The following is a 13,868-nucleotide window of genomic DNA, read 5'->3' as shown; positions in this document are numbered from 1 at the left end:
AAACACCCCCAAAGACCACCTCTCACAAGTTACACACAAGGGAAGAGACAGGAAAAACACAGTGAAGTTTCTCCTCTACTTATATTATTGTAATTAACCACCATCCAAAGTCAGAGCCCAGCCTGATTTCCTTTAGGGCTTCAGCATATGCAAAATTACCAGTTCCTGCAGTAAAATCATGAACATAGGAAGTTTTCTTTATTGCCCATTCACTGGGAGCGCTGTTACGTGATGTCTCTGCAAGCTTGGGAACGAATGACAAAACCAATGACCGAATGGAGAGAGAGACTCGGATGAAATGGGCATGGGCGTTACAGTGACCAGGGCGCCAACCGAGCCCTCACCTGTGGTGTTTCCTCACCATGACCGGACGAGGGCACTAGGACAGGGCATTTAAAGGTGATCCACTAGGTCTGCTTATTTGGAGACATGGAATATTCCCAAGAATGTCTAGCTAGGCACTTCAGAGTTACCTGTGCACAAACCCCTGGTGTGGTGCTTCTCTTGTGGTATTTTACTGATTTTTAGTACGTGGCTCTTGGAGGAGAGGAAGGGTCATATTCTTACTGCAATCCCAGAGCCTAAGGGGTTTCTTCAGTGTCTAACACACACTTCTCCCTCTGGTGTTCACAGCCAGGTTTTCCTGTTTCTTCTCCTGTCAGGCCACTCCTTCTCAGCCCCTTTCTCATCGCCTCCTCTACACAATTTTTCAATTGTCTTCCACAGGTTACGTTGTTGGCCCCATCCTCTCCCATGGCCCCAACTACCATCTGCCTGCTGCCAATGATCTGAATTATCTCCAAAACTTGTCCACTTGGGGTTTCCCCAGTGGTGCCAACATGTAATCGTCGCTTTTCACTCAGTTGTTCTACCTCCAGTGTTTTCCAGTCTTCAGGGACGACACCCTCCATCTGCCCAACTGCTTAAGCCAGAAACTTGAGGGTCAGACTTGACTCCTCCTTCTCCTCCATTCTTCTCTTCTAGGCTGTCATCAAATCTTGTCAATTCTACCTCTAAAATATACCTGGAATCCACTCATGGCTCTCCAACCCATTGCCGGCATCCTAGCCCTGGCAAAGCTAGATCAGAAACATAAGAACACCACAGGACCACCCCCCGGGCCCATCTCACCTCAGGACGATGCCGATACAGAGGAGCGTCCCGAAGGCCAGGCTTCCTCCAGCCACCAGGAATGTGGGCAGCGGTACCGAAGTAGAATCTTGCACTAGCAAAAAAAAAAAAAAAAAAAAGGAAGAGAAAGAAGAGGAGGAGGAGGAAGAGGAAGCAGAGGAAAGAAGGGAAAAAAACCACTCAGCAGGTGCTGTCAAAACCTCAGAAGAACCTCACCCCTGCAGGAGGAAACAGCTCTGCGTTAACCAACAGGCCACTTGACGAGCTTGCCAGTTTTCTGGCCAAAGCCACCTCTACAGGAGTCACCCCCAGCACAACCTGACAGACCCCAGGACTCCACCACTTGGCAAGAGATACACCTCAAGCTCAGAGCTTCTGAGCGCCTGCGGCCAGCCACAGACTCCCACTCACTTTCAAAGTGGCTTTTCTAGTGGCATTCAGCCTGCCCCACAAGGCACAGAGGGAGTGCCAGAAACAGAGGCTTGGGGGACCTCGTGGACGGCAGCGCCACTGAGGGCAATGTCACGGAGGCTCAGGTGCTTTAAATCAAGTGTTCAGGTGCAGTTTTCCCCAGTGGGGTGTCACCTCTTGCCTGTCTCCCCACTTGGTACTCAAGCCCCAGCCATATGAACTTCATTCCATCCTCCTCATGCCATGTTCCCTCTCCTCCCAGAGCTCCTCCCACTGCCCTCTTCTCCCCCAGGACGCTCGTCCACCTTCACTGCACCTCTTTGCTGTCCAGTCCCTCCTGGACCTTTGAGTCTCACATGAGGTGATGTCATTTCCTTTGAGAAGTGACCCTGCTCCAAGCTGGCTATGTGCCCTTCCTGGTTACTCCTCCACCTCCAGTCTGAGCTCCCTGCGGGGACCACATGTGTCTTCTTCCCAGCTGCTCCCAACGGCTCGCGCGGTGCCTTGAACAAAGCAGGCTCACCAATATTTCATTGAATGAATAAAAGAACAAAAAAGCCTCCCACAGAAAGCTCCTTCCCATGGCTGCCAGAGAGAGACCTGGACTAGACAGAGAGTACATCTGTCTACCATCATTCTCTCCTGCTGGCAATGCAGATACTTGCAGTCTCATGGACTTGGGATTCAGGCCCTTCCGACCCAAACAGTACCCAGTGCTGATGAAGATGTCACCTGCCAGTCATCACTTCGAGTGCCCAGTGGACGCAGGCTTTGCCTTGAGTCCCAACTGGTAGTGGGCACTGACCACAAGGACGGGTCTCTCCTAGTATGTCCTACGTCTCTTGGCAGAGACAGCCATTTCATGTATGCTTGGCTGACTTGTTTACTAATATTTCATCACCTTTTGTATTTGTTCCTTCATTAATTCAACAAATATTTATTGAGTGTCTATCATGTGCCAGGCTTTGTTCTAAGCCTTGGGGATACAGAGAATTGGATGACAGAAAGGCTCCTGGCTTCCTGGATCTTACATTCTAACCAAAGGAGACAGACAAATACGTATGTAATATGATGTCAGCAGTGACAAGGGCAATGATGGAAAACAAAGCACAGGAAGGGAAGAGTGACAGCAGGAGGTTCTGTCAGATTGGGTGGTGGGGAAAGGCCTCTCTGAGGAGGGGGCATTTGAGCAGAGGCCTGGATGAAGGGGCTGGCCGAGTGGAGGTCGGGGCAAGAGCATCCAAGGTAGAGCAAGCAGCAGACGCGAAGGCCATGAGGTAGAGCATGTGTGTAAGAGTGAGGAGGGCAGAGTGAGTGAGAGGAAGAAAGGAGGAGGCGAGGTCTAAAGATTGGGGGCCTGACTCCATGGAGACTAGGGCCTTTCTTAGGTCTTTGGCTTTTACTCCAGGAGAGAAGATGGTATTGAGCCAAGGAGAGCTTGGATTTGTGTTTTAAGAATCATTCTGGCTGGTGGCTGGAAAAGAGTCTACTGGGGATTAAGACTAAAAGCCAGAAGACCAGCAGGCAGCTCCTAAAGTCCTACAGGAGGAAAGACAGCAGTGGCTGGACCAGGTGTTGGCAGTGGAGGAGGTGAGAAGTGGTCAGCTCCTGGACATGCCTCAAGATACAACTGGCAGGACCTGCTGAGGGACTGGACATGGGATGAGGGATAGAAGAGGAAGCATGTCTAATTCCCTGGCCCCAGCAACCCAGAGGATGTGGTGTCAGTTCCTGAGATGAGGAAGAAGGACAAGAACAGATTTGGGTTGAAGAGGCGGGGAGGCATCAAGCATTCTCTTTTAGACACATTCAGTTTGAGATTTTTAGTAGGTATCCAGGTAGACACGTCACCTAGGCAGTTGGATACACGAGTCTGGATCTTAGTGGAAAGGTCAGAGATGGGGCCATAAGTTTGGGAGTCATGAGCCCAATAGATGGTCTTTAAAGACATGGGGTTGAATGAGATAGATCATCAGTGAGAGTGGATGGAGAAGACTCCAAGGTCCTTCCTCCACAGCAGCCCCTGAACTGCTGCCCCAACCTCCTGCCATTCCACCCATATCATTTAAGGCTCATTGCAAATGGCACCTCCTCCACGAACTTTCTCTGATTCCCCCAATGGACATGTTCTCTCAAGTCTCTAAATCCCACTTTGCTCTATCTATGGCTCTCTTTTGGCCAGTCTCACACTCTGCTCTCTGTTAGTTACTACTTTACTCTTTACCAGAGCCTGCCCCCTTGATGGTAGACTCCTGGAGAGCAGGGATGGGTTCAATTCCCTCTGAGTCCCCAGCTGTGCAGGCAGAGCTTAGCCCCAGGTGTTTAGTAGGTCCCCCCAGGTGCACTGCACTAGGTAGGGCTTTGCAACTGGGATGACAGAGCATGGGCGTCCAGCATCAGATGCGGCAGGAATCTGCCCAGGTAAAGGTACAGAGGCCAAGGCCTTCCTCAGAAAGCCCAGGAGCCATCAGATGGATCTACTCAGCTACTGAGCCTCCAGAGTCTGGACCCCATGAGTCCCATACATATAGTTAAAAAACACAGGACCTGGGATCTTTCTTTTTTCTTTCTTTTTTTGGCTGGGATCTTTCTTGATGAGGATGTTACTGAGTTTTCCTGGTCTCACATGTATAGGGAATCAGAACCACTGAAATCAAGGGTTTCCGAAACAAAGATTTATTACATTCCTCAAAGTGTATTCCATTTCAGACTCCAATAATTTTCTTGGTAGCACATTCATTTGTATTCTGGGCCAATTGTGAAGTATTTTACTGATTTATCCCACTCTTCTTATGGTCTCTTCACTATATCATAGCTAACAATATCAAACTTGGAGGTATAAAGTCACAAAAAAGAATATTTCTGCCATTGATCCTTTTCATTAAGCAGACTGGTCCTCTGCCAATATTTCCAAAAAGAAAAGGACTTTCTGCAGAGACAAGTTCTTTTGCATCCCACAGGCCATAGAAATACAAAAATATCCAGTCCTTACCTGGGAGGCTTGTTGCATTTGCAAAATCTTTGGAGAAAATATTTTCATTATCTTCATTAGTAGTAGGTGCCTAAAAGAGACATTCCTGACTGTAAGCCTGTTTCTGCAGATTCCATCATCATTCAGGACCCAGCTCAGGTGCCACCTCCTCCTTAACCCCCTGCCTGATCCACCCAAGGCATTCCTTTATCTCATGGACCTCTCCATGTCTGACCTGTCAATCTCAACTTTTGCACTATTATTTGTATCTAACAGCTTGCCTACTCAAGGTGGGGATTTCTTCCCATCTGCCTCTCTACCAGGAGCTTAAGGGCACAGCACCTTCCACAGAGGAGAATCAATAGATACCCTGAAGCAGCAGTTGTATTACGGTCCAGTCCCAGGGCGTGGATACCACCACTTACTAGGAAAAGCACAGGCTAGAACTTTGGATCCACCACTTACCAGCTATGTAACCTTGGGCAAGTTTCTTAACCCACGTGGGCATCACTTTTCCTCCCTTGTAGGCACAACCATCCTGACACCCAAATCTTGGTTATCATAAGGATGAAATGAGTTAGCAAACACCAGGCTCAGAGGCTAGCACGGCGTGGCAAGTTCTCAGTGTCAGTTCCCTCCACGCTCCAGCCCCACAAGCGTGGGCTTCACCCTGGAGCTGCTTCCACTGGTGCCTGGACAGTCCTGCATCCAATATAGCCAAGGTGCAGGACCCCAGGCTCCTTCCCTGTGCTGCCCAGCTCCAGGAGTGGCTGAGCCTCCCAGCTTAGCATTTAGGGAATTAAGGACCAGGAGAGGAGTTGTAGTTGGATGGGAAATTGGATTACTCAAGGATTTGTTGAGTAGCTTCAGAAGTAATCCTCTTTCCAGAAAATTATGACACCAGGAGTCCACAGGGGAAGAGCTCAGAAAAACTGAATCTGAGTCACAAGCTAAGCCGTTAGCGGTGCCCAGAGGTTCAGAGATGAAACAGCAGGCACCAGACACAGAGAAGCTCAGTGAGCTAGGCCGGCACCGCTCCACACTTTCCATGGCCCACATCCCCGGGACGAGAGAACTGCTCTTACCTTGCTTTACAGAGGCGTGAAAAGGACAGGCAAGTTGCCCGCGGCCATGTTTCTAGTAAGTGGCAGAGCTGGGATTTAAACCAATTTCTGCCTGATGCCAGCCCACAACCCTTAACACTAGGCGCTGCTGCCGTGACCCTTTGACAAGAACATGAGCTCACCTGTGTGGAGGGGGGCAGCTCAGTCTCAACTGGAGAACTCTTGGATTCTGTGGATAGAAGAGTCATTATTAATGATTCATGGATGCTGAAAGTCCTATCTGATGGAATAAAATTCATCACAATGAATTTTATGCTGGAAACAAACAAATATCCAACCCTAGAGGACTAGCTATATAAATTATGATATAGCCACATATTGTAATAGCCTTTAAAAATATTTTAGAAAACAGCTAAGAATATGCTATGAATATGAATATGCAGTTTATGAAAACTGCAAGACAAGAAAAAAGCCATAGAGTTTGATCCAGAGCTTCTAAAGAAACACATTTATATCATTATTCATTATATGTTATATGATATATTGCAATGTATATTCACACAGAAAAAAAGTTGGAAGGATACACGGCACTAGATATAAACACCATTAACATTTTAATTTCCTTTATGCACCTTTTTGCAATTAAAAAATATTTAAACAACAGACTCTAGGGACTTCCCTGGTGGTCCAGCGGTTAAGACTCCGCACTCCCAATGCAGGGGTTCCCGGTTGGATCCCTGGTCAGGGAACTAGATCCCGCATGCCGCAACTAAGACCCGGCGCAGCCAAATAAATACATACTTCTAAAAAAATAAATATAAACAACAGAGTCTCACCTGCCTGGGTGGGCTTAATACACTTTGCCCGAGAAGGGAGGTGGACTGGGCACCCTCCCAGGCCCCTCTCCCTCCATGGGAACCACGTTTCTGCAGAAACCCCCAAGGCTGCAGAAGGCCAAGTATCAAAGCGAGAGTGCTGACACAAGGCCAGGCTCAGCGGCAAATGTGGGCCCGAGGGACCAGGCGCTGAACCCTGGACAGGCAATGTGTGGAATGCTCTGGAGTTTAAAATATTTTCTTTTCAGTTCATCATTTTTCCATCAAGAAATTAAAAATACCACAGAAGCGGTTTACACAAAGATGTCGAGCCTCCCTGAGCCAGGAGTAGAAGGTCTAGCAAGGGGTTGGAGGAGAGGGGTGACCTTACTTCTGCTCAGGACAGAATTTCCAGAGGGAGTGTGCCTTCCCAGGAGGGGAGAAAAACCACACGCTAGGAGCACTGGAAGGGACACAAGAGCACGTTCACCCTCCGCACGGTACAGAGAGGAAACAGAGGCCCAGAGAGGGAAAGCAACTCGTCCAAGGTCATACACCAAGTTAGCCCCAAATCAACCTAGGATAAATGGGAGGGACACAGTCTCTTATTCCTGTGTGTTCTTCCCAGACCAGCCTAGCAGAGAACAGTTAGACTCATAGCAGGGGGTGACTGAAGGATTAAAGGAGGGTGCGGGAATACTAGAATGAAAGCTAAAACCAGGAGACAGGGGCAACGCTACGTAGGAAATATGGCTGACCATGGACGGTCATTCAGTGCAGTGGTTCCCAAACCCAGACATGTTCAGCACCACTGGCGGCCTTTTAGGTCCCATCCTTGACCTATGGCCTCAGGATCTCCAGGATGGGATTCAGACATCAGGGTTTTGAAAAGGTTCCCCAAACCCAGAGAGATGTTTCAGGAAGAAAGGGAGACCAGTATACTTTCAACCCTCAGCTCTGACCCCCCAACATGGTATGTGGTCCAGAAAAGGATGTTTAACCTTTGGTGGCTCAGATTTCCAGGGATAAAGTAGGAATTTTATCTCAAGTAACCCAGGAATGTTACCAGAATGGACAAAATTTTTCTAATGCATAGTAAGATTGTCTTACATAACAAGACTTTTTAAAAAGCTCCCTAGGGACTTCCCTGGTGGCACGGTGGTTAAGAATCCACCTGCCAATGCAGGGGACTTGGGTTCAATCCCTGGTCTGGGAAGATCCCACATGCCATGAAGCAACTAAGCCCGCGAGCCACAACTACGGAGCCCACGTGCTGCAACTACTGAAGCCCACACACCTAGAGCCCATGCCCCGCAACAAGAGAAGCCACTGCAATGAGAAGCCCACGCACCACAACGAAGAGTAGCCCCCGCTCAGCACAACTAGAGAAAGCCTGCACAGAGCAACGAAGACCCAACACAGCCAAAAAGAATAAAAATTTAAAAATAAATAAATAAAAAAAATTTTTTAAAAAGCTCCCTAGATGATGATGGGGACCCCTAATTCAGACCATTTGTCCCCTGAGATGGAGCAACTTTTGCATCATTATTACTAATAATCATTTCCATTTTACAGATGAAAAAACTGGGGCTCAGGGTCGGAGGAAATAAGTTAGGTTAATAATACTAACTGCATACTAATAGAATATTACCAGTATTTCTAGCAGCGACCTTTGTGGAAGCTCACCCTACTCCAGTTCCAAGTGGTTCTTAGCCTATGTGATGCTGAAGCCTCACAGCAATATACGAGGCAGGTACTATTATCTCAGGTTTACAGAGACATGGAGGCTCAGGAAGGCTATAAAACATTAGCAATATCTGTGAGCACATTTTTTTTTTCTGCTTGGACAGAAGTATTTCATATCTCTCCTAAAGTATTTTATATTTCCCAATGCCTCCCTTCAGCTAGCATGTTGGGTGAAAGAGGAGAAGGAACCATCATTCACTGGTCCCCTTGTGCCCCCGTGTGCCCCCCATGTGCCAGGACGTTACAGGGGTAAGGATAGTGGTGGTGGTAACTAGACAAAACAGCAACAATAACAATGCCTAATATTTATTGAGCACTTACTATGTGCCAGGCACCATTCTACCTACTTTACATGAATTAACTCATTTAATCCTCACAACAGTACTCTGAGATTGGTACCGTTTTTATCCCCACTTTACATATGGGGAGAATGAGGCAGAGGGAGGTTAAATAGCTTGCCTGAAGTTTTGTAAGAAATAAGTGTTAAGGCTTTCTGACTCCAAGAATACTCTTTTTTCCCCTTTATTAAAAAAAAAAAAAAATCACCTCTAGATTGAACATTTCTCAAATTCAGGGACTGTATCTTACTCATCTTTGTAAACTCACTTCTTAACACAGGCCTGGCATCTTGCTGAAAAACTGTGTAGTTAGAAAAATTTTAATTATGGAAAAAAATCACTTGGAAAAAAAAGACTATTCGATACATTAACATCAACACTGAGTGTGTCCCTTGTATTAATATTTCCAGATTGTAAGGTGTACTTTTATATTCATAACAAAGTGAATGAATGAATGACCATACTCTAATAAGTGAGACTGATAAAGACCACCTGTGAGTTTTTTCCACACAAGTTTTTAAAACAAGAGACTTATTTCTGTTAATTTGAGAATGGATTTGGGTTTGCTTGCTTGGGTTTTGGAATAGAGAAATCCAATATAAAAGATGGCAGGGGTCTTCATACAGATGTGTAACCTTGGTCAAGACACTCAACCTCTTTTAGGCCTTGTTTCTTCACTTCTAAGCAAGGGGATAGCTTCCTCCTGCACAGATCACCTGGGATCACAGGCTGAAAGGACCTAGCACTCGCCCGGCACACAGTAATATCTGTTTAAAAACTGACCCAACTCTCAAAATTCAGAGCAGAGAATATAAAACATTTTCTTAACACAATAATATTTTTAAACCTAGATGACCTTGGGTATAGCGATAACATTTTATTTTATTTTATTTATTTATTATTTATTTATTTATTTATTTATTTATATTTTTGGCTTCGTTGGGTCTTCATTGCCGCGTGTGGGCTTTCTCTAGTTGCGGAGAGCGGGAGCTGCTTCTTGTTGAGGTGGCTTCTCTTGCTGCAGAGCACAGGCTCTAGGCACGGGGGCTTCAGTAGTTGTGGCACGCAGGCTCAGTCGTTGTGGCGCACGGGCTTAGTTGCTCCGCGGCATGTGGGATCTTCCCGGACCAGGGCTCGAACCCGTGTTCCCCTGCATTGACAGGCGGATTCTTAACCACTGTGCCACCAGGGAAGTCCCACTAACACAATCTTTTTAAATTGTATATTATGACCAGTTAAGATATGGGCCACTGGGCTCCACGGTTGGAGTACATACATAGAGGGAAAATAGGAGTGGGCTGAGAATAAGAAGAGGAAAAGGAAAGAAAAAGGAAGCCAGAGAGTGGCAGAGAGATGAGGAAACAAGGGAAGAGGGACAAACCACAAAGCCAGACATTCCCAGAGAGGGGTTGGGGGCGGGGACACAGGGACCCACAAGCTGAGCAGCACCTTCCACTCTGAGCTTCACACTTTCCCTCACAACCTGTAAACCACCAACCAGAAAGTTAATCACGGCTCCTCCATTCATGAAAAAAAACCAAAACCAAACCAAAACAAAAAAACCTCACCAAGTATCTGACAGTCTCCTGAGGAGAAAGAAGTAACCTCCAGCTGGGCCCCAACACCACCCAGAATGGTCTGTGGAGAAGTCTATTGGTCTGAGGCCAAAGGAGAAAAAGATGGACAAGGCAGCGTGGATATTTGCATGGTGTAAGATTGCCAAAGTGTCTTCCTTCTGAGCTTAAGCCCTTGTTTCATCCTCTCTTTTATGAAATAATGATGATGGTCAATGGCAATAGCAACTTTTTACTTAACCATTTAACTTTATGTCCTTACTTTGCAAAATTAAAAGTTGGTGACCTTATTTGGTCCCCAAAATTCTTTTTGAAATTTTACAGAAATCCCAGGAAGCTCTGAGCTATCAGGGAGGGTGTGGGAGCAACATGCAGGCTTGTGATCTAGAAAGATGCCCGTAGCAGTGGCGTGGAGGACGCCTGGTGCTCGCACACCAGAGACAGAGATCAGTTTCTGGGGTCGTTATAAGAATTCTGTCGAGGGCTTCCCTGGTGGCACAGTGGTTAAGAATCCGCCTGCCAATGCAGGGGACACGGGTTCGAGCCCTGGTCCGGGAAGACCCCACATGCCGCAGAGCAACTAAGCCCGTGTGCCACAACTACTGAGCCTGCGCTCTAGAGCCCGCGAGCCACAACTACTGAGCCTGCATGCCACAACTACTGAAGCCCGCGCACCTAGGGCCCGTGCTCTGCAGCAAGAGAAGCCACCGCAATGAGAAGCCCGCTCACCGCAACAAAGAGTAGACCCCGCTCGCCGCAACTAGACAAAGCCCGCGCAGCAGCAACGAAGACCCAATGCAGCCAAAAATAAATAAACTTATTTATTTATTTATTTATTTTAAAAAAAGAATTCTTTCGAGATGGGACAAGAACCTGAGCCAAGGAACGGGGGTGTCTAGCCTGATGTCCTGGGGGTGTCCTGGTTCAGGGAGCAGGCTGGGTGGTGGTGTCCTTCTCTGGACAAAGAACACAGGGAGGTTTGTGAGGGAGGATGTGGGCCCAGCTCTGGGCAGAGTGGAGACAAGAATCCAGAGCTCAAGAGACAGGTGTGGCCTGAGACACATGTGAATTGATGGCATTTGGTATACACTTACCACGTGCAGGGCTGGGTGCAAACGGCTCTCCATCTCGTTTAATCCTCACAACAACCCTGTGAGGCGGGTTTTTTGGTTTTCGGGGTTTTGAGGCAGGCCTATTATTCCCATTTGACAACTAAGCACACCTGGGCTCCGTCAGGCACTTCCCTAAGGTCGCACTGTGAAGGGGGAGGGCCAGCAACCAGAGCCCAGTCCGCCTGATGCCCAGCGAGGACAATGCACAGAGTGGACGTGGACAGGCCACCCCATGGAAGGGGCACATGGAGACGCCGTGGAAAACAGCACGAGAGTGGAGGCAGGGGATGCACATTGATGGTTGAACGGGGCACAATCTCTTCAGAAACGTGTCCCCAAGTGCCCTTTAACCTGCACAACTTCCCCCTCGGGGGTGCCAAGGAGAGGAACACAGTGAACCCCCCCAAGATGGGACCGGAGGGTTTGAGGTGACAGTACATGGCTTCAGGGATCAGGCCAGGGAGACCCACCTGCCCGGAGAGTCCGCAGCCCTGGCCTCTGGGCGCCCCAAAGGCCTTGCGGATGCAAACCTCTGGCACCTCCTCAACAGTGTGATTCCAAAGAATGGGTCCACGTCACTCGCTACCTGTCACAAGTGGTTCTAATTATTTTCCAGGTGTCAGTGAGCAGGGTGTGAGAGGGAGTTAAAGGGAGCAAGAAATAACCCTCTTATGCCTAATGGGCTTTTCCCTGGCACTTTGCCCCAAGCTCGCTGTGCAAAGGGTCCACAGACTTGCTAGATGCCAGCCCTGTCAGTGCTACCGGAAAGGACAAATCTGGGAGAACTCCCAATCTGGAAAGACCGGCTGACCAGCCGCCTGTCAATGTGTAACCTCTTTTTCCTGCCCTGACATCAGGGTGACATCAGCCCTGACATGCAGGGACTCAATGAGTTCCTGCAGCAGGTGCTGTCAGCAGTCACCTGGCCTTGCTGGCCGGAGCAGGGGCCCCAGACTGGGTGACTCTGAGCCCAGCGCTCACACAGGGAACCTTGGTGTGGCCACAGACTGTGTGCGGCCAGGCCATGGCCTCAAGGGGGCAGCACTCACTGAAGTCCAGGCTCCTCAATCCCCTCCCCCAGGCCTCTACCAGCCCCCCTCCACCCCCACTCTCTGCAGGCCTTCTGGCAGGAGTAGCCTGCCTCCACCTGCCCCACTGGGACCTCCCACCCACACATCTGTGCTCCAGCCCCACCAAAAGGCCTTGCCCTTGTTCACAGTCCGCGCCTTTGCACCTGCTGTTCCCGCTGCCTATAAGCCCCATTCTCTACCTGGGAAACTCCTAGACATCCTCCAAGACATAACTCAAATGTCACCTCCTCCATGAAGCTTTTCCTGCTCTTTCTAAACTGCCCCAAGTATTGTCTGCTCCACAGCCTTATCAAGTACAATGGGATGCTCCCCCAGTCCCAGAGCACATTCTATAATCACTGGGAAAGCTTTCGAAAATACCATTCCACATTCCCCTCCACATTCCAATTCAGTGGGTCCAGGATTGTATCCAGGGCAGCAATTCTAGGATGCCCATAGCCCCGCTCTCTTTATCCCAAGAACCAATCAACATGGCACTGCAAACTGATAATCCTTCTACATTTGCAGTACAGGTTATTATTTCTAAAGAATGTTTTCTCACTAAATTCATAAAAATTCCCAAAGGGGACAAAACAGGTCATGTCATCTCCATTTTACAGATGACAAGACTGAGGCTTTGAGAAGTAAACTAACTTTACTAAGGTCATACAGCATGATTCCCAGGTGCAGTGTAGTCCCCTTGACCTCTGTGTCAAGGGGTTAAAAAGCCCTTGGGGTTAAAAAGCCCATCGATGCAGTATCTAGTGCACTGACATGTCCCAAACAGTCAAATAACTGTACCATCAGTAAAACACACCTAACCTCCCTCTCATTTTCCAGAAATGCTCCCCAATTTCCAGCCTAAATCCCTCTTGCATCAGAATCATCCAAGTTCCTCTTGCTCTGCCCTCAGTGGAGAAGGGAGAAGCTGGTATCTCTCTTGGACATTCACCACTGGGGTTTTGAAGAACACCCCCCCCCAAAAAAAACCACACATGTACAGAACGGGGAGCTCAAACTCTTCAGCTGCTTATGTGAACAGAGGCCAAGAGTTCTGTCTGAGCTTACACAGTCACTGTAGCAAGTCACAGAAGCACAGGACCTGAGGCTGAAAAGTCAGAGACATGTCTCTGCTGCACCATCTTCCACTGTCAGGAGAACGTCAACAATTTAAAGAGGAACATCCACAAATGAGACCAGCTTTAAGGGAAGGTGACCAGACAGGTAAGGAATCCACAAGCCATCCCATACAACAGCCTGGGAACAGAAGCCCAGGCAGATGCGAGTCCCCTGGGAATTCCAGAAGAATTCAGAGAGAGCAGACTAGCAGACTTATCAGGGGTTACCCTGGAGACCAAGGTCCACTGAGGCCAGATTTGGATTCACATGAGAAAGAACTTTCTACTTGAATAGACAGTTCTCATAAAAAGATATACAAAGAGCCAGTAAGCACATGAAAAGATGGTCAACATCACTGCTTATTATGGAAATGCAAATCAAAACCACAATACCACACCCATAAGGATGGCTATTTGAACGAAAGAAAGAAAGAGAGGAAGGGAGGGAGGGAGAGAAAGAGAAGAAAGAGAGAGCAGGAAAGAAAGAAAGAAAGAAAGAAAGAAAGAAAGAAAGAAAG

General features: G+C 48.0%; 1 protein-coding gene across 7 annotated transcripts in view; it reads right to left on the bottom strand.

The window, feature by feature from the left end:
* The window catches only part of IL6R (interleukin 6 receptor), a 51,311-nt gene that overhangs the window by 8,120 nt on the left and 29,323 nt on the right, over positions 1-13,868 (bottom strand). For all 7 annotated transcript variants that reach the window (XM_036831078.1, XM_036831113.1, XM_036831089.1 and 4 more), the window contains 3 exons: positions 5,760-5,806; positions 4,535-4,604; positions 1,132-1,225 (listed from right to left, as the gene is read on the bottom strand). In XM_036831078.1, coding sequence (XP_036686973.1) covers positions 1,132-1,225; positions 4,535-4,604; positions 5,760-5,806 — 211 coding nt within the window. The remainder of the gene's footprint in view (positions 1-1,131; positions 1,226-4,534; positions 4,605-5,759; positions 5,807-13,868) is intronic.

This window comes from Balaenoptera musculus, chromosome 1, assembly GCF_009873245.2.
Source record: "Balaenoptera musculus isolate JJ_BM4_2016_0621 chromosome 1, mBalMus1.pri.v3, whole genome shotgun sequence".
Classification (NCBI taxonomy): Eukaryota; Metazoa; Chordata; class Mammalia; order Artiodactyla; family Balaenopteridae; genus Balaenoptera; species Balaenoptera musculus.
The sequence above is the reverse complement of the archived record's forward strand: the minus strand, read 5'-3'. Positions and strand labels throughout refer to the sequence as shown.